The sequence below is a fragment of the Sinocyclocheilus rhinocerous genome, unplaced genomic scaffold (genome assembly GCF_001515625.1).
Source record: "Sinocyclocheilus rhinocerous isolate Xijiao unplaced genomic scaffold, SAMN03320098_v1.1 scaffold5693, whole genome shotgun sequence".
NCBI lineage: Eukaryota > Metazoa > Chordata > Actinopteri > Cypriniformes > Cyprinidae > Sinocyclocheilus > Sinocyclocheilus rhinocerous.
In genome coordinates this window covers 141423-163705 of record NW_015670977.1, presented here as the reverse complement: position 1 = coordinate 163705, position 22283 = coordinate 141423, and the positions used below count along the sequence as shown (strand labels likewise).

General features: G+C 42.4%; 2 protein-coding genes across 2 annotated transcripts in view; both read left to right on the top strand.

The window, feature by feature from the left end:
• The window catches only part of klhl8 (kelch-like family member 8), a 9437-nt gene extending 1287 nt beyond the window's left edge, over positions 1-8150 (top strand). Inside the window, exons 2-10 of the mRNA XM_016546358.1 lie at positions 1313-1500; positions 1577-2125; positions 3919-4105; positions 4179-4322; positions 5831-5942; positions 6188-6356; positions 7123-7282; positions 7398-7599; positions 7689-8150. Of these exons, the coding sequence (XP_016401844.1) occupies positions 1321-1500; positions 1577-2125; positions 3919-4105; positions 4179-4322; positions 5831-5942; positions 6188-6356; positions 7123-7282; positions 7398-7599; positions 7689-7812 (1827 nt within the window). The 5' untranslated portion in view covers positions 1313-1320 and the 3' untranslated portion in view covers positions 7813-8150. The remainder of the gene's footprint in view (positions 1-1312; positions 1501-1576; positions 2126-3918; positions 4106-4178; positions 4323-5830; positions 5943-6187; positions 6357-7122; positions 7283-7397; positions 7600-7688) is intronic.
• Positions 8151-15483: 7333 nt separating this feature from the next.
• LOC107734404 (macrophage mannose receptor 1) overlaps positions 15484-22283 on the top strand; it is a 14774-nt gene continuing 7974 nt past the window's right edge. The window contains 23 exon segments of the mRNA XM_074560164.1: positions 15484-15638; positions 15866-15948; positions 16111-16255; positions 16452-16493; positions 16668-16835; positions 16914-17033; positions 17147-17257; positions 17345-17377; positions 17454-17588; positions 17671-17817; positions 18053-18187; positions 18276-18430; positions 18542-18686; positions 18817-18871; positions 19174-19240; positions 19338-19471; positions 19549-19592; positions 19674-19847; positions 20403-20557; positions 20630-20743; positions 20856-20971; positions 21067-21218; positions 21341-21546. Of these exon segments, the coding sequence (XP_074416265.1) occupies positions 15871-15948; positions 16111-16255; positions 16452-16493; positions 16668-16835; positions 16914-17033; positions 17147-17257; positions 17345-17377; positions 17454-17588; positions 17671-17817; positions 18053-18187; positions 18276-18430; positions 18542-18686; positions 18817-18871; positions 19174-19240; positions 19338-19471; positions 19549-19592; positions 19674-19847; positions 20403-20557; positions 20630-20743; positions 20856-20971; positions 21067-21218; positions 21341-21546 (2631 nt within the window). The 5' untranslated portion in view covers positions 15484-15638; positions 15866-15870.

Below are 22283 nucleotides of genomic sequence, written 5' to 3'. Positions count from 1 at the left end.
ATGTCTGTGAGTGTGTGTGTGGACCATGTGTGTGTGGAGGACCGTGTCTGTGAGTGTGTGTGTGGACCATGTGTGTGTGTGTGGAGGACCGTGTGTGTGTGGACCATGTGTGTGAGTGTGTGTGTGGAGGACCGTGTCTGCAAACACAGAGTCCATTCAGAAGAGCCATTTAACAGAGACAGCGAACAGCATGTCAATCATGGGATTTAACCATCTTCTCGTTTGAGATGTATTTTGTTCTATTTGAGTATTATGTGTTCAGAGTCCGCTCTATACTCAGATTGCCTTATCAGTAAGGTTCATCTCTGATATTTCCTGCTCGTGAATCCGTCCCGTTTGTTGTGTTGACGTTTTAGCTCATGCTGTCATGTTTTGGTTGTTTAAACAATTACACATAATTTATAGTACAGAAAACAAACAGTGTTAAAATAAATAGGTCTTTAATGCAGTTCATTAACGAAAATTGACTAACAGCTTTGAAGCGGTTACTTGTACAATAAAAACAACATAAAATGGTTCATTAACTGATAACTTAGCATGCAATGTCTTGGCCAGTGATTATCTCATTTATTTCAAATATTTATATATCTGTATATCTCTTCGTGTAGTGTTTTTGAAGGAATAAAGTGTAGTTTGTCATATATGATCCAATCCCAGCTTTCAATGTATAAAATGACGCCATAAAATCTTTATAGTACTTGAAATGTTTCTTACAGTTATTTTCATATCATGTGAGCAGTGATTCTCAGATGAATATGTTTATGATTGTTATGATCTAGTTGAGTCACAGTGTTAAAAGAGTCTGTTTCTCAGTATAAAGAATAACTGCACTGTGACTCTGGAACAAAGATGCTGTGTGTGTGTGTGTGTGGAGGACCGTGTCTGTGAGTGTGTGTGTGGACCATGTGTGTGTGTGTGGAGGACCGTGTGTGTGTGGACCATGTGTGTGAGTGTGTGTGTGTGTGTGTGTGTGTGGAGGACCGTGTCTGTGAGTGTGTGTGTGGACCATGTGTGTGTGGAGGACCGTGTCTGTGAGTGTGTGTGTGGACCATGTGTGTGTGTGTGGAGGACCGTGTGTGTGTGGACCATGTGTGTGAGTGTGTGTGTGGAGGACCGTGTCTGCAAACACAGAGTCCATTCAGAAGAGCCATTTAACAGAGACAGCGAACAGCATGTCAATCATGGGATTTAACCGTCTTCTCGTTTGAGATGTATTTTGTTCTATTTGAGTATTATGTGTTCAGAGTCTGCTCTATACCGCTCTATACTCAGATTGCCTTACTCTTGAATGTGTGTGTGTGTGTGTGTGCAGGTGTCGGCATGTGTGAACGAGACATGGTGCCAGAACATGGGAAGCAGCAGAAACACTCGTCGCAGTCTAATAGCGAGGGCGACGTGGACGGATCGTATGTGTTTGAGGCTAAAGAGGCCTGGAAGGATTTCCACAACTCCCTCAGACAGTTTTACGAGAACGGAGAGCTGTGTGATGTCACTCTGAAGGTATCTGATGCAGTGAATATAGACACACAGCAGCTTCTTCTGTTTCTAATTCTCTCTCTTTTGTTTTTCACTCAAGGTCGGAAACAGACTGATACCATGTCACAAACTGGTTCTGGCCTGCGTGGTGCCGTATTTTCGTGCCATGTTCCTCTCAGATATGGCCGAGGCCAATCAGGACTTGATTGAGATACGAGATTTCGACGCAGATGCCATCCAGGACCTGGTGTGTTTCGCGTACTCCTCGCGGCTGACGCTGACGGTGGATAACGTTCAGCCGCTGCTGTACGCGGCGTGTATCCTGCAGGTGGAGCTGATCGCTCGGGCCTGCTGTGAATACATGAAAGCTCACTTCCACCCCTCCAACTGTCTGGCCGTCCGCACCTTCGCAGAGAGTCACAACAGGGTGGACCTGATGGACATGGCTGACCGCTACGCCTGCGAGCATTTCAGAGAAGTGGTGGAGTGTGAGGACTTCATCTGCGTCTCGCCGCAGCACCTCAAGACGCTGCTGGCCTCCGGTGATCTGAACATTCAGTCTGAGACTCAAGTGTACAACGCCGCCGTCAAATGGCTCAAAGCCAACCTGAAGCACCATGACGTCTGGCTGGATCAGATCATGTCTCAGGTTAGCTGCTCAAGGCTGGGAAGGAAAGTTTTTTGGGGATCATTTTTACACGCACTTTTTAGTATCATAATTAGAAAGAGCTTTTTTGCCAGGTAGCCTATGTTTACACATACGAGGAGTTTGTTTTGGTGACAGAAGCTTCCACAGCATAAAATGACAGTGAATACATGAAAGCTCACTTCCACCCCTCCAACTGTCTGGCCGTCCGCACCTTCGCAGAGAGTCACAACAGGGTGGACCTGATGGACATGGCTGACCGCTATGCCTGCGAGCATTTCAGAGAAGTGGTGGAGTGTGAGGACTTCATCTGCGTCTCGCCGCAGCACCTCAAGACGCTGCTGGCCTCCGGTGATCTGAACATTCAGTCTGAGACTCAAGTGTACAACGCCGCCGTCAAATGGCTCAAAGCCAACCTGAAGCACCATGACGTCTGGCTGGATCAGATCATGTCTCAGGTTAGCTGCTCAAGGCTGGGATGGAAAGTTTTTTGGGGATCATTTTTACACGCACTTTTTAGTATCATAATTAGAAAGAGCTTTTTTGCCAGGTAGCCTATGTTTACACATACGAGGAGTTTGTTTTGGTGACAGAAGCTTCCACAGCATAAGCAGAATGACAGTGACAAGACACAGATAATAGAAAGAATAAAAATGGAATATGTAAATAGGAAATAACAATATACAACAAATAAATAAATGTATAAATAGTGTTGTGTACATGTTTACTGCCAAGTTAAGTGTTCATGAGCTGGATTGAAGAGGGAAGAGACTGTTCTTATGCCTGGCCGCTCTGGTGCTCAGTGCTCCGACCGGACCGCAGCAGTTCAGAGAAGCTGATGGACATGGCTGACCGCTATGCCTGCGAGCATTTCAGAGAAGTGGTGGAGTGTGAGGACTTCATCTGCGTCTCGCCGCAGCACCTCAAGACGCTGCTGGCCTCCGGTGATCTGAACATTCAGTCTGAGACTCAAGTGTACAACGCCGCCGTCAAATGGCTCAAAGCCAACCTGAAGCACCATGACGTCTGGCTGGATCAGATCATGTCTCAGGTTAGCTGCTCAGGGCTGGGATGGAAAGTTTGTTGGGGATCATTTTTACAAGCACTTTTTAGTATCATAATTAGAAAGAGCTTTTTTGCCAGGTAGCCTATGTTTACACATACGAGGAGTTTGTTTTGGTGACAGAAGCTTCCACAGCATAAGCAGAATGACAGTGACAAGACACAGATAATAGAAAGAATAAAAATGGAATATGTAAATAGGAAATAACAATATACAATAAATAAATAAATGTATAAATAGTGTTGTGTACGTTTACTGCCAAGTTAAGTGTTCATGAGCTGGATTGAAGAGGGAAGAGACTGTTCTTATGCCTGGCCGCTCTGGTGCTCAGTGCTCCGACCGGACCGCAGCAGTTCAGAGAAGAAGTGTTCTGGGTGTGAGGGGTCCAGAGTGGTTTTACCAGCCCTTTTACTCACTCTGGATGAGAGTGGGGAGGCTCTTGTAGTAAGTAAGAGAACATGACCTCTCATGTGAGGAAATTTGCCTGATGAAATATCCTGCCAGGTTCTGCTTGGTCCTAGACACCAAAACACATTTGCCATGAAGTCCAGGCTGGACTTGTGGAAACATGGTCAAGTTCTGAAGTACGCTGTAGGATCCAGCTTCAGTTTGTGGCCAGAGGTGGCACTGTACAGATCCAACATCACATTTCAGAAACGGGCTTGGATCCTTTGAAGCTCTTGTTGTCAGCAAATGTATTAAAATGCTGTTCTGATGGGCTTTTCTCACACAGGTGCGTCTTCCTCTGCTGCCGGTGGATTTCCTCACAGCCACTGTTGCTAAAGAGGAGATGATCAAGGCCAATTTGAGCTGCAGAGACCTTCTGGACGAAGCTCGGAATTATCATCTGCATCTTAGTAACAAGAGCGTTCCTGACTTTGAGTATTCGATCCGTACGACTCCCCGCAAGCACACCGCAGGTCAGCAGATACAGCCGTGATTGCTCTTGCACTCTTGTGTTCTTCTGCTGTCTTTAAATGAGCTCTCTGACAGGTGTGTTGTTCTGCGTCGGGGGACGGGGCGGATCCGGGGACCCCTTCCGCAGTATCGAGTGTTACTCCATCAGTAAAAACAGCTGGTTCTTCGGCCCTGAAATGAACAGCAGACGCAGACACGTGGGAGTGATTTCAGTAGCAGGTGAGAAAGAGATATGAAAAGCAAATAAAACAATGATTTAAGGAGAATTACAGAAGCAGCGTCAACAATACTACAGCGAGAATAAAAGTTACATCTTCTTTCTTTGCGTGAACATTTGGGCGGTGTTATGCAAATCTTCCCACATAGTGATGTAGATATGTGGGGCGTGTTAGAACGAGGCGTTTTAGGTAGGTGTGGTTGACTCCTAACTTTTATAAAGAATATCTCTTTGGATTTGAGACTTTAGTCTTTGCAACTTTACAGATCTTCTTTATGCACCAAGAGCTTGTAACACTCCAAAGAGAAAGGAAAAACTGAAATCGCATCATATGACCCCTTTAAGGAGAATTACAGAAGGGTTAAAAAACACTTTTACTTTTACTTTACTAGTGTTTTAAAGTAGGGATGCACTGATACCACTTTTTCCAGAACTAGGCCGATACCGAGTACCAATACCTGTATTTTCATTGCATTTGTAATTTAAAAAAATATTGGTTACAGAATCCAAAAGAATATGTTAAAAATTAGTTGGCTTAGTTCATTTAGCAAACAAATATTTCCTTCAGTTATTTTCACACTTAATTTCACACTTAATTATGCCCATTAAAATGTTTTTTTTACACGTTTTTGTTACTTTCACTGTTCGTTTTTTTGCTCTATGGTACACCATCTTTAATTTGATAGCATTAGAGCTGCTCCATTGCAGCGGCTCAGTACTGTAATCACCAGACGGTTTGCTGTAATAATGCAGGGAACGACTCGTTATATATAAATCTTGTACTATAAAGAACATATTTTGAGTAATATGTCACTTTTTTTTTTCATCTGAAACATGCTGCGACTTATATTCCAAAGTGACTCATATAATGCAAAACACTCATGAAGCAAGCTAAACATGCGCAACACCGCACATATTTGTACTGCTGCAGAATGAGAGAGACGCGTAAAGCCTCACGCATTTCACACAGACTGCTAATTCAACTTTCACCATAAAGTCGAAACACTTATAACAGGCATTTGAAAACGCTTGTCTACCGTCTTCCCAAATTTGTAATGAGGATTGTTCATCACTGTTTTCTGCTGTAATAAAAGCTAGATGTTGAGACTTCAATATCAGTGTTGTTTAATTATATGTTTTATTACAGTGAATAAATAACCTCTTTTCTTTAAACATGTTGTTTCAATTGATATCAATTCATATTAATGAGAGTGAACTAGTACAATATAAGAGTTTTACAAATAATACAGTACAAATATGGACTATTCATATAGACTAAACTCAAGAAAATATCAGGGTGTTGATTTTTGTCAACAGCGAACATCCCTAACCCAATTCTGGTTAAATAATTAATACTGTTAGAAAACTGATCAAATTGTGTTTTATTAGATTTTTAGTCAGTGTGGGACAAAGTAGTACACAAGTAAAAGCTACAGTGAATACTGGAACCTCCTGCTTACAATAAATGACTCAAACATACTAATTAAACTTCACATTCATCATTTTACAGGGAAAGTGTATGCTGTTGGAGGCCATGATGGCAACGAGCACCTCGGGAACATGGAGATGTTTGATCCACACACCAACAAATGGATGATGAAAGCCTCCATGAGCACAAAACGGTATGACAAACAGCAAACTTTCCTTGACCTGATGTTCTGCTCTAATACTTTTCATAGTTTATAGTTGTAATTCATTGTTGTTTTATTAATATTTATAGTTATAATTGAATTCTCATGGGATTAAAGAGTTATCTGTCCATGCACATGTCCAGCAAAATAAAGCTATTGTATGTATTGACACAGAAGACAGCTGAGCATGCAGACAGAATGAGAGGTTGTCCTGTGTTTGTGTTTGTGTTTGTCAGGAGGGGGATTGCGCTGGCTGCTCTCGGCGGACCCATCTACGCTATCGGTGGTCTGGATGATAACTCCTGCTTCAGTGATGTGGAGCGCTATGACATCGAGTCGGACCGCTGGAGCGCCGTGGCTCCTATGAACACACCCAGAGGAGGCGTGGGATCTGTGGCGCTCGGGGTACGAAAGGCCCACAGAGCCACTTACACATGATTCTACACTAGGACTGGCCATCAGATATCTTTGCTGATAATATAAAATTTGGAAGTATCATGAATATGGCATTAATGTTAAAAGAACTTATAAAGACAATAAGCCAGTTTCACTCATTATGACAGCTGATAGGTGCTGCTTTCAAAGGTTTCCAAGCTTTGTGCAATCTGTGAAGATTTTGTTTAGAACAGCCAATCACAGACATGTCTGCCGAGTGCCAAACTCAGTGACCAATCAGAAGGGTTTAAGTTAGTCAGAATCCACTCAATACCAATCGTTCAACAAATTGTTTCAAAGAAGCTTCGCAGAATGTGTGTATTCAGTGGGACAATCAGAAAGTAATCTGTTACTTGTGAGAGAGAAGTGTGTCAGAGGAATATCCATATGACGGAGTATACAGCTAAATGATATATTACAGCTTATGTGGCCAGTTAACGTCATGTGTTCAGTTAAGTAGATATAATGAATCATCATGAGGTATAAATAAAAAAAATCAAAAAGAGAATAAACTCTTTTACACACTGGTGAATCCTGTCGTTATAACTAACAACGTGTAAATACCATGTAAATAAGAGATTCATTGATCAGAACATGTTATTTTAAGCTATTGTACACAGTATTCACCAGCCTGGCCAAGCTTTCACTTCTATTGTATTCTATTGTTTTGAGAGGGTAAATGATTCTGTTCATGAGTGTCACGGGTTTGATCGTGTTGATCTGATGTCTTCTTCAGGGCTATGTGTACGCGGTCGGGGGGAATGACGGCGTTGCATCGCTGTCCAGCGTGGAGCGCTTCGACCCTCATCTGAACAAATGGACAGATGTGCGAGAGATGGGGCAGCGGCGCGCTGGAAACGGTGTCAGCGAACTCAACGGATGCCTCTACGTTGTTGGTAACCATTCAGAATTTGTTCATCTTCATAATTTTAGACTTCATGTGAAAACAGGCTCAGCTACGCTCTGCTGGAGTGATATCTGTGAGCTTCATGTGCTTGTGTTTGTCTGAAGGCGGGTTTGATGATAATTCTCCGCTGAGCTCAGTGGAGCGCTTCGACCCCAGAACCAATCACTGGGAGTATGTGGCGGAGTTGACCACGCCCAGGGGCGGAGTCGGAGTTGCCACGGTGATGGGGCGTGTCTTTGCAGTGGGGGGGCACAATGGAAACATCTACCTGAATACGGTGGAGGCCTTCGAGCCCCGGATGAACAGGTGAGATATAAAGCTGGAGTGTTCTGAAGAGGACTGGTTGTGATTTCATTCAGATAGCATTAGTGTGTGTGTGTGTGTGTGTGAACCAGATGGGAGCTTGTGGGCTCTGTGTCTCACTGTCGGGCCGGGGCCGGAGTCGCCGTCTGTTCCTCTCACATCAGTCAGATTCGAGATGTCGGCCAGGGCTCCAGTAACGTCGCTGACTGTATGTAGCCACTTTGTCATAGTTTGACACACTTCAACACTAACGCTTCAGCCTAAATACGCTCCGAACACCTGCATTCAGCCGTGATGTGGCTCTGGATCAGGAGTCTGTTGTGTTTATTCAACTCTTTTGTGTACTACGTGTCAAGAGAAGTTTATTATGTTTTTGCTCTAATTTTGTTAGTGGAAAGTGTTTTTTTCTATCTGTGAGATCACATGATCACTGTGTCTGATGTTTGTACTGATTTCTGCTGCCTGAACTGCTGAAAGTAATTTCTCTCTTAGACAATAAGAAATCTTCAGTAAACTAGACTATAGTGCTCAGAAATCAGTATTGATGTTCAGTCCTCTGAATTAGGGGTCGACCGATACGTAACGTTAGTGGATTGGGATCTATTGCAACTTAAGCAAGTCTGCTGCTGCCTTACCTTTGAGAGACAACTGATGCGTGATCACTGAAGCAGCTCCAGTTAGCAAGGCTTTTGGAGTGAGCATGAATTCTGCATTGATTGGTCGGACTCATGACTCCCAACAAATCAGATGAGCGGAGACTGCTTTAGGCCACAGAGTGCTGAGTTCTGACATGCTGCATCAGAGCCAAATAGCGCGTTTCAAAATTAAGTTATTTTATCGGCGAATCGGATTTGAAAATGACCGATACCGATAATCATAAAAATGCTTAATATCGGCGCCGATAATCGGTCGACCCCTACTCTGAATATCCATGACATGAGTTCAGTAAATCATTCTTGTGTTTGAAAGGCAGAGTGACATCAGATACTTATAAATGCACAAGCTTAAAAACCACTATTTTGTGACTTCAGGACACAGAACGATCAAAAAGAGATTGTTCTGTAGCCGAATGTTTGTTTGCATGCGTACAATCACAGTCAGGACAAAATGAGAGATTCATGAGCACTAGCAGAGTCATTTCTAACGTGATGAAATGAGAGTGATTCTTCTGTTGTGAGCCACGTCTCATTTATGACTTCAGTAAGACTGTCTTAATGGAACCCTGCATAGGATCTAGACTGGTTCTAGGTTTAGATTTGTGCAGAACAGTCTAGAGCGATGATATGTGATCAAGGATTGTGCTTCTGTTCTGCTTTTCACTGCCAAACATGAGCTGAGAGAAGCTCAGAGATGCTTGTACATGTTACTGTTGTGTATTACAAATGTAAAGCTTTTCTGGCTTGATTTAATTGCATTTACTGTTTTACATGATTTAGTTCAAAGTGAAAAAAAAATATGATTACATTTTGAAACAGATCCATTATACACTGAGGGAATACAGATTTTTTTTATAGAAAAAATGCTATTGCTACACTTTGGTGTGTTTTTGTTTTCCAGTGTGACTTGAGTCTTATTTTAAAATGACTTTGAATTCTGAATATAAAATATTTATTTTATGTAATGCATCTTTTTTCTTAGATTTGGAAAACAGTTCATATTGTTGCTTTTATTCAGTAATTATTGGTTGGACTCCAGTAACTTTAGAAACATCTGATTATATTTGAGATCTGCTGTTGGAATGTGTTTTACATTATACTGGTGTCACAGATGTTAACATGTTGCATTCAGTGATGTGAAACAACAATAAATATATTCATATAGCGATTTATTTAATATTTGTGCAACTTTATTCTGTCCACCGAAGGACAGAATGACTTTCAGTTGTAGCTGCATTTCTGTACCTGCTGAACAAACAAAGTTGATCTGTCTGAAGAATGACCGTTTTTAGCATATATTCCCATGTGTACATTTTAGTGTTTTGCTCAATATCTGTTTATTTATTTCCTTCAGTTTTTCCTTTTGTGACCTTGTTTTAACCTTTGTAACAATTGAATAAAACAACAAAGCAAAGTTCCCTTTTCTGTTTTCTGTCTTTAAAACCCCGGCTTTGAAAGAAATGGGCTAGTAATACGTTTCATGAGATTTCCATTTGTTTGAATGTGAATAGAATAATCTGGTGTATATATTACAACAATCTGCCCTGCAATATTAACCCGATTATCTAACATCAACCCATGTGTGCAGTTTAATGGATGCATTGAGTAATTGGTATTTGCTGCATTTTTATTGTTTACTGTCAATTTGGTAGCTATAAAAAAGGTTAAAGTGTAACACAAAGGTAAAAGATTTTATTCAAACTATATTGTCCTAAAACATGTGCTGTCACAAGGGTTTTGAAGCAACCTCTTTGGACTTTGAAATTTGAATTTTATTAGAATGACAAAAGAAACAGAATTGACAAAAAAATGTACAGAAAGACTTTATTCTACATCTGTATCCAGTTCTGCCATCAGCGTGAACATCTGTGCATTGGGTTCTGCACTTTACGTCAGGGTTCAATATAATCTGCCTACATCAGGAAAAAAACAAACTGTTTAATACTGTAAAGCTGCTTTGACACGATCAGTATTGTATAAAGCGCTATACAAATAAAAGGGGACAATCTGTGTCTAAAGGGTTCTGGTTCCTTTCATGTGCTTTGAAATAAATATTTTATATCAAAGAAATGATCTGATATTGCAACCATGTTCATATTTGCTCAGTTCTGTGATGCTCTCGTACCAGAGGCCTTCCGTTTACTGACCAGAGCAATCAAGAAATCAAATCAGAGATTTTATGATGGAGGAAAATCTCGCATCTCTGGACACTTTTGACCTGATACAGAGAACATCTGAAATGCATATGATGGTGATATGTGCAGAATGAAATGTTTTTGGTAAAAGTGTTTTATTTAAAAACATGTCAGTCAAGCTCTTGTTAAAGGAAAATTATTTTTTTTATGTTTAAAGTCACTCTTAACTGAGTGTGCCCAGTACATTTATTAAACTAATTAATGTTTAAAGAAAGACATGTTTCACAGCAAAGCACCTAGAATCACTCGCATGCAAATGTACTATTTTGTGACCATATTCTTCAGAACATGTCACATGTTTTTGTCTCTCCATGCAGAAGGAATTTGATGTAAATTGAATATGTTGGACTTTAACGTGTGTCACAGCATCAGATGATCATGTATGTTTTACTGTTTAATCTTTGGACTCTGATGAGGGTAAAAGAGCCTTCGGTGTGTGATGATGAGCAGATCTCCAGAGGACAGGCGTGTGGATGACAGAAGAATAAACCCATGTAATGCTGTTTCAGACTAAAAACAATACATACATTTATAATGTTTGTGTTAGCCTTCACCCTCATTGGCCTCATTCATTCTGGTAAGTTCACTCATTTTCATAGTAAATTGAATAGAATAACACATTTAATTGAAGAACCACTTTGTAGAAATGGCAAAAGCTTCATTCTTTTTTAATCATGAATGTTTCTTCCTGGCAGTTTCATCCAGGATCAGTTGTGTAATTCAGTACGATTTAGATCAGCGCAAGTTTCCAGGAGTCCGTCAGAATCATAGAGACTTACACTAATAAATCATTGCTGAAATTGTGTTTAACAATATTGCTAAACTCTATAACAAAACAAATAAGTATTTTATATTTGATATATAAAACGTATTTCTGTATGTATTATGACTCTGTGTGTGGCACTCTGTGAATAGGATTCAAAATATGGTCTGAAACTTGTATTTTTTCCCCAGTTTAAAATACAAGCTAAATGGAAAGATGTATTTAACCTTCTGACAATGTTGATCAAACTAAATATATTATGAGATGTTTGGCCATTTTCATGAACGTAAAGATGTGTAAATACTTTTTTAAATTCCATGTGACATCTAGCATAAAATTGTAAATCATTTAACAAAATTAAGCAGGCGTTATAGGCGTGAACTAATGCTGGCAGTTTTAAAAAGCAGTGGGAAACAAACGTGTGCCATATGTGTGCTCCGTGTCTTTACTGCAGTCATTTGACTTTGTAGACTTTACAATCGAGGGAAATGGATAAAATGGTGATTCTTCTACAGGATTTGATTCGAACCATAATTGTTTATGACACCGTTTCCAGTAAAACATTAGCAGTGCATATGACAAGCTTTACATCTCAGTCACGAGGCTTTTTTATGATGGAGAATTAAACAATTGTCTTTTGCAAGCAGAAATTTTCTCTCTGATTTTAGCAGAATAGAATAAAACACAATTTGTCTTAGAAAAACTGTTTAATGAATTTATTACCCAAGTTCTGTCTGTACATGCAATGACCCTGTAGAATAGTTTCTCTTATTGTTCTCTTTTTAATTTTTGTCCTCGTGTGGTTTGTGATTAATATGAGAACAATAAGCACACTGTTTTCTCCAAGGCTTCAGTCAGTGTGAGGAGGGCTGGCGGTCGTATGACGAGAGATGCTACTTCTTCTCCTCTGATATGAAGTCGTGGCACGACGCTCTGGAGGACTGTGTCAGTAAAGCAAGTAATCTGATGAGCATCCAGGACATTCACGAGCGGGTGAGACGCACACCACCACAGCAACGGTCAGAAATAGATCACATCTAACATCTAACATCTCTTCTGTCTGTGTTCTGTTCAGACGTGGGTCCGGACACAGATCAGCTCCTCCATCTTCTGGATCGGACTGAATGATGTGGCGTCCGAGGGGAACTGGGAATGGAGTGATGGGACTGTTTTCTATCCCTACCTGTCGTGAGTCAGAAGTTCACTCTTAGTTAGAGCTCCTTTACAGCTGATTTCTGAATGTGTGCAGCTCTACATCATGCAGATGAAAAGATACTGCTGTTGAGAGTCTTTAGAGCTCTTGCAGGAACTCGTGGTTTCTATTTTGTAAGTCATTTTGAGAAATTATCCTTTTGGGAAAGATACAGTTCTCCATGCTGATCACCAAATGATCCTTCAAATATCTCTATAACTGAATAATAATAATAATAATGGTTTATTTATATAACGCATTTCAAGAACCCAAGGACGCTTTGCATTAAGTTTATAGACAACATGAACAACAGATAAACAGTCACATAATCAAGCAAACAGAGCAGACAGAGATCATAATCCAAGATAAGTAACGAAAGCAAGCATAGAACTGAAAATTGAGGCAGTCTGCTACAATTATTTCACAAAACATATTGTAAATAAGTGAGTTTTAAGATCAGTATTAAAGGTCTGGAGTGAAGAGACAGCAGGGAGGCAGAACGTTTTTGAGCAGGTGTGTTAATATTGGATCTATCCGACAGGTTATAGTTATAGAGTTAACTATAGAGTTATAGTTAATAATCAGCTGTTCAACCACAGATGTACTGGTGAGTGTAAGGTTAGAGAGTGGTTAGAGTATCTGAGAGGCAGAGCGTTCTGGAGGATCAAAGGAAGAAAAAGATTGATAAATATTGTCAATTTTGTGTATAAAAAAATGTCAAAATTTTCACAGAGGTCGTTAGGAAAGGGAGATGGTGGTTTGACAAGTTTGTTTATCTCAGGGAATAGGGTCCCGGGTTTACACTTTGCTTTGTTAATAATAGTGGACAGGTAAGTAGAGCGTGCAGTGTTAAGTGCTTTTTTATATTGCAACATAAACTCTGAGTAAAAGGTAGCATGAATGAGAAGACCAGTATACAGTCGCTCAAGACGCCTACCCTTAGCTTTCATACTTTCATTAATCTGAGCTCCGGAGTGAACCAAGGGCAAGAGTGAACTAAGGGGACAGTTCTGGTCTTTAACGGGGCCAGACCCTCCAAGACATTAGATGCAGCTTCATTATATAATGAGAGAATCTCACCGGGATGAGAGATTAACAGAGAGAGACAAAGAGGAGGCAGCAATAGCATTAGAGAAATTTGCAGTGCTTATGTTTTTCATGTTTCGCTAGGATATTGTAGATTTAATTTTAGATTTTGCAAGGGGGAGAGAAAAATTAAAGTCAATGAGTTTATGGTCAGATATGCCATCTTCGAGACCCTTGACACAAACATTGTCAATGCCAACAGAGCAGATTAAGTCAAGGGTATGAGAATGAGAGTGTGTAGGAAAATTAATATGCTGAGATAAATCAAAATAATCTAGTGTAGTCATAAAGTATAAAGTTCTGTTTGAGGAGCACACTCTGATCCTGTGAATTGCAGGTATTGGAAGGAGGGTCAGCCGGACAACTGGGCAGATAATGAGGATTGTGGACAGGTTCTGGGAGCTAATGAAGGCAGATGGAACGATGAAACCTGCTCAGCCAGACGGCAGTACATCTGTAAACGATCAAACCGTACGTATAATCTGCTTATTATTGACTCCATATATCACCCGTGTGTATCTGCTGTGTGTGTGTGTGTGTGTGTGTAGCTCCGGTCTGTGACTCTGTGAACGGCTGGCAGGCCTTCGGCTCTAACTGCTACAAGCGAAGGGCAGGCGTCCGGAAGAGCTGGGTGGCGGCTCGCAGCGACTGTGTCCGAGACGGAGGAGACCTGGTGTCAATCACATCTTCTGAAGAGGAGCAGTATGTCACAAGCCGTCTGGACGCGTCCGCCTTTGACCTCTGGATTGGCTTTTCCACAATGGTGAGAATCATCGCTGTCTGTGTGAAATCAACCCTGGACCACTTGATTTAATACACAACATGCACCTCAATGAAATCTGTTGAATCATTTCTTAAACAACAAAGACAGTACAGTGCATGACCAATTATTTTTCATTTAATTTTTTTAATCTAAAGGCAAGACCACACATTTTGTCACATGTTAAATAATCACAGCTCAAACAGTTGCGTTGCTGTTATATTTCTATTGCATGTTGTCTGTATTCACTTCCCTTATTTTCACAGAAATGCACAACTTTATCCTGTCAAATACAACCAAATGCCACAACTTTCTCCTGGTCTGATGCGAGTACGTCCACATACACAAACTGGCCGGCAGGACAGCCTGATCTCACGTAAGACAACTGCTAAACTAGTTATAGTACCTGGTTAGTTTTCTTACTATGCTCTTCTCAAAACTGTGACTCAAAGAAAGTGTTTTTCACTCAAATAAAATGAAGCATTTAAGTGTTGACCTGCGTGATAATAACTCAAACTCTCACTGTTGAACCCAGTGACAAAGCCAACGGTGTGTGTACTGCTATGATCAAAGAATCAGGAGAGGATTATGGGAAATGGAGAGCACACGTCTGCCGTTATGAGCGACCTTACATGTGCAAGAAAGCTTTGAATAGTAAGATCTAAACATTATCGCTCTGTAATTCATTTTGTATTTGTGCACTGATGCAGTATTTTGCGCATGATTCTGTTGTTAATGTTATATATGCATTTAATCATTATAATTGTGCGTTTCAGTTGTTTTCAGTTCAGTGATATGCTCTTCTGTTTCTGTCGCTCCAGCCGTTTGTATCTGAATGAACAGCTGTTAATGCTTGTTTTCTGAATGACACAAACTTTCACATGACATCGGTTTTACAGAGAAGGGCTCTAATCTCTTTCCCGTCACACTGAAAAGAAAACTAGCCAACCAATAGGATTCACGCTTTTGGGCACATGGCAAGAGCTGTTACATAAAACTACGACTTGTTGGCGCTCATGTACAGGCTAATTTGCAAAGCAACAGTGAATAGCATAGGAAGAAGCCGTCTACTTTCAGAGAGTGATTTTGTATTTTCATTCGTCCTGTCTGCCAGGGTTTTTCCACATTGGTCTGAACAGACAAACAGAATGTCAAAAGTAGTTGAATTAATATCATGGTAGAAGTGTCAGGGTTGTGTTTTTGCTATGGTTCACTGAATGTTTTTCTGCAGACTCACACTGTGATGAAGGCTATCTGCTCTTCGGTGAACACTGCTATCACTTTGAGACTGAAACAGTCAAGAACTGGCAAGATGCAGAAAATTACTGTGTGGCTCAGAACGGACACCTGGTCAGCATCCACAACCAAGAAACCGTCAGCTTTCTGACAGGTGCGATAGAAGACCGGTTCTTCATCAAAGATCATTTTGCTCACAAAACATTGGAAAAAATAATGTAATACAATGTTTTTAGGTAGTTTGTTTCATTGGGTTCTTGCTATCTAGTTAAAAATACTGAAGGGCTACAAAGTAGGTCGAATTTATAAAGAAATACAGAAAATTCCCAAGCGTTCAAGCGTCGCTGTACATGACGCTTTGTTTTTGCTCTGATCTCACAGCACACATGAGCAGATCTTCATGGGTGGGTCTCAATGACATCGACAGAGAAGGAACGTTTGTGTGGAGCGATGGAACTCAAGCAGTAAGTGATCAGACATTAAACTTATACATTTGATCGCACAAAGTGAGAAAGCTTCGGCTGATGAACAATATTTTGGCAGTTCCGCATCCAGTTATTTAAAGCTTTATTTCGTTCCATGTCAAGCGTGTGAGGAGCTTTGTCTGTTCTCTCTGGCCTCTGTAGGACTTCCAGCCCTGGGAGACGAACCAGCCGGATAACTGGCAGAATAATGAAGACTGTGTTCACATTCGAGGGACCGAGCACCAGGACACAGGAAAACTCAACGACCTGCCCTGCTCATCCACTTACCCCTTTATCTGCCAGAAAGGTGGGAACAATCGGAGGTTTTCCTGTTTGATCAGTCTTTTAATTGTTTTATTGATTGCGCACAATGATCAGAGCATTGTTTTAGTGAGTTACACCAGTTAGTTACACTAGTCTTTATTGACCAACTTTAAAGCCATCAAATACATTCTTTCCATTGGTGTGATTTTGAGATACTGATATTGATTTTATTTTTCCAGCAAAAGGTCAAGGGCCACCGCCTCCCCCAACATCTGGTCCAGGTACAGATTTGTTACTGACTCTCTCTACACACCAAACACTGAGACATTCACACATTTGTGTTTGTTTCTCAGTCTTACGGTACATATCTGTCTCTGTGTATCGGACTGTAAGCGTCTGGTCGTTCTGCGTGTCTGTGCCTGAGCTCTTGAACTGATTTCGTTTGCTTCTTTCAGGCTGGAATGCGAAGTGCGGCTCCTGGGTTGCAGACCCGTTTAATGATTACTGCTACCTGTTTATTACTCTGTCCATGAGGAAGTGGGCCGACGCTCGTGCGGATTGTGTGAATCAGGGTGGAGATCTCGTCAGCATCACTGAGCCGTTTGAACAAGGTTTCATCCAAGGTTAGTATCCAGATACTCAACAGACTCTCAAGGTGTTCCAGATCCACTTATGCTCACACAACTCTTGTTCATGCGCAGCTCAAATCCAGTCGGTTCCCACGGGAGTTTCTCTGTGGATGGGAGCGCATGACTCCATCACCGAGGGAGGCTGGATGTGGACAGACGGCTCTCCGTTCCGATATATAAACTGGGCTTCAGGTGAAGCTGTGAAAAGATTTGAGACGATAAAGCACCTTTTATGCTTTTTGTTAAATGAGTCAAAATTAAGTTTAATGGAGAAGATAATCTGCGCCTCTCATTTATTGCTAAAGGAAACCCTGATGATTATTATAATGAAGACTGCCTGTCCATTTTAATCAACTCTGGAGCGTGGAATGACGATAACTGTGAGAACAAGAGAGGATATATCTGCAAGCGTCGCGGTACGTTCCGCTGCCCCTTTCATTCTCTCAGAAATAATATTGACTGAAGTATTAATGTTTAGAAAATACACCTTTTCGCTTTTTCAGGGAACACACCCGAGCCTCCTCCGCCGCATGATGGTACGTTTGGCTTCTGTTTCTCGTGTGCCATGAATCTCTTGAGCCTTGCTGAGTTTGTTCTTGTGTTGTACTCTAGGTTTCTACACAACATACGCATGTCAGGACTCCAGCTTGGTCCTTCACTGCCCCCAGAACAGCGTCATCAACATCCAGTCGGCTTTTTACGGGTGCCGCAGTGACAAGATCTGTCCGTATGGAGACGGAGCCTCTGGTAAATCACAGCGTTGAGAGTGTAAATGAGAGCGTTTGAAGTGTTCATGCAGGATCTCTGATGGACTGAACGAACCTTGCAGGTGTGTGCACTGTTGAGGGCACGCTGGCTTTGGCCAGGAAGAACTGTGATAACAGAGAGTTCTGTTTCCTGTTCGCTCGCACTGACTCTGATCCCTGCCCCACCGTCTCCAAATACCTGGAGGTGGTCTTCAGCTGCGAGCAGAACGGTGAGGGACACTTTTACTGAGAACATGAATATGAATGAAATGAATGATGAAAGGCTCTGGGGGAAAAGGCTTGGATGACAAGATGTGTTTGGAAAATCATAGCAGTGCTCGAGATTAAGCTCTGGCTAAAGAGAGGAGGAAGAACTTCTTATACAAAACCGCACACAATAGGGTCAGTAAATGTTACAGTATTCAGTATGTTACACATTCCTTGATGAGTGTGTGTTGTTTCCAGTGTGTGTGAGAGGGCTGGGTGTGGAGGACGGAAACATCACTAATTCAATGCTCTCGGCATCATCGTCTCTCAGTGGAAAAGGACCAGATAAAGCTCGACTGAAAGGGAACTCGTGCTGGATGCCCTCCACCTCTGGTCTGTCTCCTTAATATTTGAATGAACCACAAAATCACCCATAATATTGCTTCAGGTATTTGAAGAATACCAAAAAACTGTGTTTCAGCAAACTCCTGGATTCAGGTGAATGTGGGTCAGCTGAAGAAGATCACAGGGGTCGTCATTCAGGGCTGCCCATCTTCAGATCACTGGGTCACTAAGTTTAAGATCCAGACCAGCACAGACGGCCTGTCCTGGAAAGACTACAGCAGCGACGGAGGGGTACACACACACACACACACACACACACACACTACTCATAGATGTTTGGAGTTGATTTAATGAAAGAAAACCTCGTGAGCTCGGGAGGTTCTGATGGTGGTTCTGTCACAGGAGTATCCAGGTTCTGTGGACAGGACGTCTCCAGAGACGCGTTTGTTGGGGACGCCGATCTCAGCGCAGTATGTTCGTGTTCTGCCGCTGGAGTGGAACGGTCAAGCAGGGCTGCGACTGGACATTTTGGGCTGCTTACCGGACTGTGAGCTCAACTGAAGCTTGATTCAGAAGATGAATCATCTTTAAAACTAAATTAGAACTATAATTTATCCCAGTCTGTTCTCAGTGTAAATTAAACCAATCTGTTTCCTCTTTTTTTGGCTGTTTTTCAGACGCTGTGACTTGCAGTGCAAAACCCAACCTGGACCACTCCGTAGACAGAATGACGTAATTATCGAGTCTTGAATATCTGAAACCCTGGTTAACTCAATGTACTGTCAGTGGCAGTGGTTCGTCATCCAGCGCTGAACACCTTGAATGTCTCCATTATTTAACACATTGATTCAAATAATCAAAGCGATAAACCTGGACATACAGAAGGTGCTGTGGATTAACAACCACTCGTCTAAATGTTCTGACTGGAAATCCTGCAGTTGTGCCATATATATGTTACCCATGTTATGGAAACGATTTTTTTGGGTTTATGTCGCATTTAAAAGCATTTTGCTTTGGGTTCCTGTTTGTTTCAGGGTTCACTGTCCTGCTGGTTGTGCCAGGGAACCGTATTCTGTGTACGGGACAGACATGTATCGCGGGGTACGAGTATAATCGATTATAACCCAACCGCTTCAAACTAGTATGAGCGTCAACCATGCATTTTTTCCTCATGATTCATGACTGTCATTTGTTTCAGGACTCTAATATCTGTGCCGCTGCGATTCACGCTGGAGTGGTTCTCAATGACATTGGAGGAGACTGCACTCTTCTCAAAGCTGAGGGTCAGAACTTTTACAGCGGATCCACCAGAAACGGCATCGTATCCAGACAGTAAGCCTCCAGTCTTCTCTGATACCTGCTTGTTAAAGAGTCGGCTTTAGAGTGAAATACGCTGTGATGTGTCGCAGGTTTGATGGGCTCTACTCTGTGTCGTACCACTTTACTGATGGAGGTGAGACACAATTTTCTTACTAGTCACAGCATCATTATTTCATTGCAAAAGCTGCTTGGTCTGAATGACGTGTCTCTTCAGAGCTCAGGTGTTCTGGTCCAGACTGGTTTGAGTTTGGAGAGTTCTGCTATAAGCCGTTTGAGGAGAAGAAGACGTGGCACAGCGCAAGAACGGCCTGCAGGCAGCTGGGAGCCGATCTGGTGTCGATCCGGTCCATGACAGAGCAGAGCTGGCTGGAGAGTTACCTGTACCAGGGTACGTGTGTGCATTTACTAGCTCATTTAGGTGCAAATAAACACGAATCATGAATGAAATCACAGTTATATCCTTTTCATCCACTTCCTTTCCCATGTGCTCATGTCACATGGCTTTGATCGTATTTGTGCGGCCTTGAGATGAAATAAGAGGGAAGGTTTTAACCATAGACTGTATAAAAACATGGACGTAGTGTCTGTGACGTCACCTGTAGGTTTCTGACGAGCATTTTTGAAGCCCAAAGTGGGCGGAGCCGGCCATCACCATCTTGTCACCTGTCTGCCTGTCACTCAAGTGGCCACGCCCTTAATTATGCAGAACTTTAAGTCTTAATATAATTTAAACGGATGAGTTGTAAAAAACTCATCCGTTTAAACCCCAGTTGTCATGAAGGGCAAAATTAGCTATATAGACCAAAACCACTTTTTGGGAGCCAGTCTCTAGCGACCAGTCGATGAATTGCATTGTGTGTGTGTGTGTGTGTGTAAAGACTCCACACACATGACGGTTATATGTGCTCTTCTCACAACATTTCCTCTTTGTCCCGTCAAACAGCCACCAGTGACGTGTGGATCGGTCTGAATGATCTGGGCTTCTCGGGTTTGTTCTCGTGGTCGGATCATCATGAGGTCACGTTCACATACTGGGCTCCTGGGGAACCCAACAACCACCTGGGCTTCAGTGAGGACTGTGTGGAGATGTACCACGAGGTACTGCATTTACTGACAGACGCAAAACTAAACGCAGGAGCATGAATGTCATCTCAATGCTTTGTATCTCAGACGGGCCGATGGAACGACGTCACCTGCTCGGAGCTAAACACCTATGTCTGTAAGATGCCCAAGGGTCACTATCCTCTGCCCTCCGTCCAGCCCACCATCTACGGCTGTCCTCAGGTCAGTCATGCTCTTTCATGGAGGGCCATCAGTGACCCTGACCCCCTCACGCTAACCGTGTGTGTGTGTGTGTGTCTGTGTGTGTGTGTCTGTGTGTGTGTGTGCTCTGCAGGGCTGGGATGTTTTTGAGTACTCTTGCTATTGGTTTGAAGAAGCTGCTAGAAGTCGTGAGGAAGCCAAAGCATTCTGTGAGAGTCGAAGCAGCACTCTGCTGCATATCTTGGACCTGTGAGTGTCTAACCCTCTTGTGTTCCTGTTAACAGTCATAAACTGCTTCTGTGCTGGTGTTGCTCCAGTCACTCAGCTGCTGTCGCCGTCTGCAGGTACGAACAGGCTCACTTCACAGCTCTGATGAGCCGGTACTCCGGTGACTGGTGGATCGGGCTGCGGGCGAGAGGAGGGGTGGCGGGTGTCGACTATTACTGGGACAACGACGCTTTAATAACCTACACCAACTGGGGCCGCAACGAGCCAAGTAATTCAACAGTTCACACCGCAGATCCTTCTGTCCTTGACGTTACACCGGAGCGCTGTTTAGAACTGCTGGACAAATGACATCATCGTTCATGAACCAATCAGATTTCACTGTATTTCTAGATAACCTTGCTGGATCCTGTGTCACGATGTCGACCAGCCCGCTGGCAGGATTCTGGAATAACAAACAGTGTGAAGAATCATTCCCATTTGTGTGTGAAGCGCCTCGTAACGGCATCTCTCCACCGACTCGAGCTCCGACGCTGCCTCCGGTGACCGGGTGTGAGAGCGACTGGGGCGGAGAGCCTCACTTCAGAAACTGCTACAGGGTGATCTAAGCCGTGCCTTCCACTGACTACGCTTATCAGGGGCGCCGCTAAGGGGGGGAAAGTTAGGACGATATATAGGGCCCACGCACTTTTGGGGCCCCCAGAGATCTGATTTATTAGTAGTAACAGTAGTAGTAGTAATGTAATAGAAATTATAAATGTATCTACCAAAGAGTTACAAATAAAACAAAATTACGGCTTATCTCCCCCCATTCACTACATGGTTTCGTCCCGTCCTACGTGGCCTAGAGTCACTGAGTGAGATCTGATGGTAAACTGTCTTCAAGTTCGAGGGGGGGCAAACCGAGCCGGATGATTTGGTCAGTCGCACTTTTAAACACATTTTAGTTTTGCTATAGAAAATCTACAAATTCATACTCTGATTACATAGAGCAGCAGCAGGAGGCGCGTGAGGCAACCAGATACACTGCATGCGAATTACGGCTGCGCTTCTATTTCGCCACACTAAACTTAGCAATAAACACATTGAAAATAATACACAATGATTGAGAAATGTGGGATACTGCTGGAAATGCTGCTATGGGGTCTCCTATTTATTATTTTAGGATTTTTTCGTTTGCCCCAGTGAAGCATTTCTACTAATATAACTGATTAAGTATTCAAACTAGGGCTGCACGATAAATCGCATGCGATATTTAACGCGCATCTTGTCAGAAAGCCGGTTCTGTAATCAGCGGTAAATCTCCATCACGTGCGTGCTTTCACATTGAGCAGCA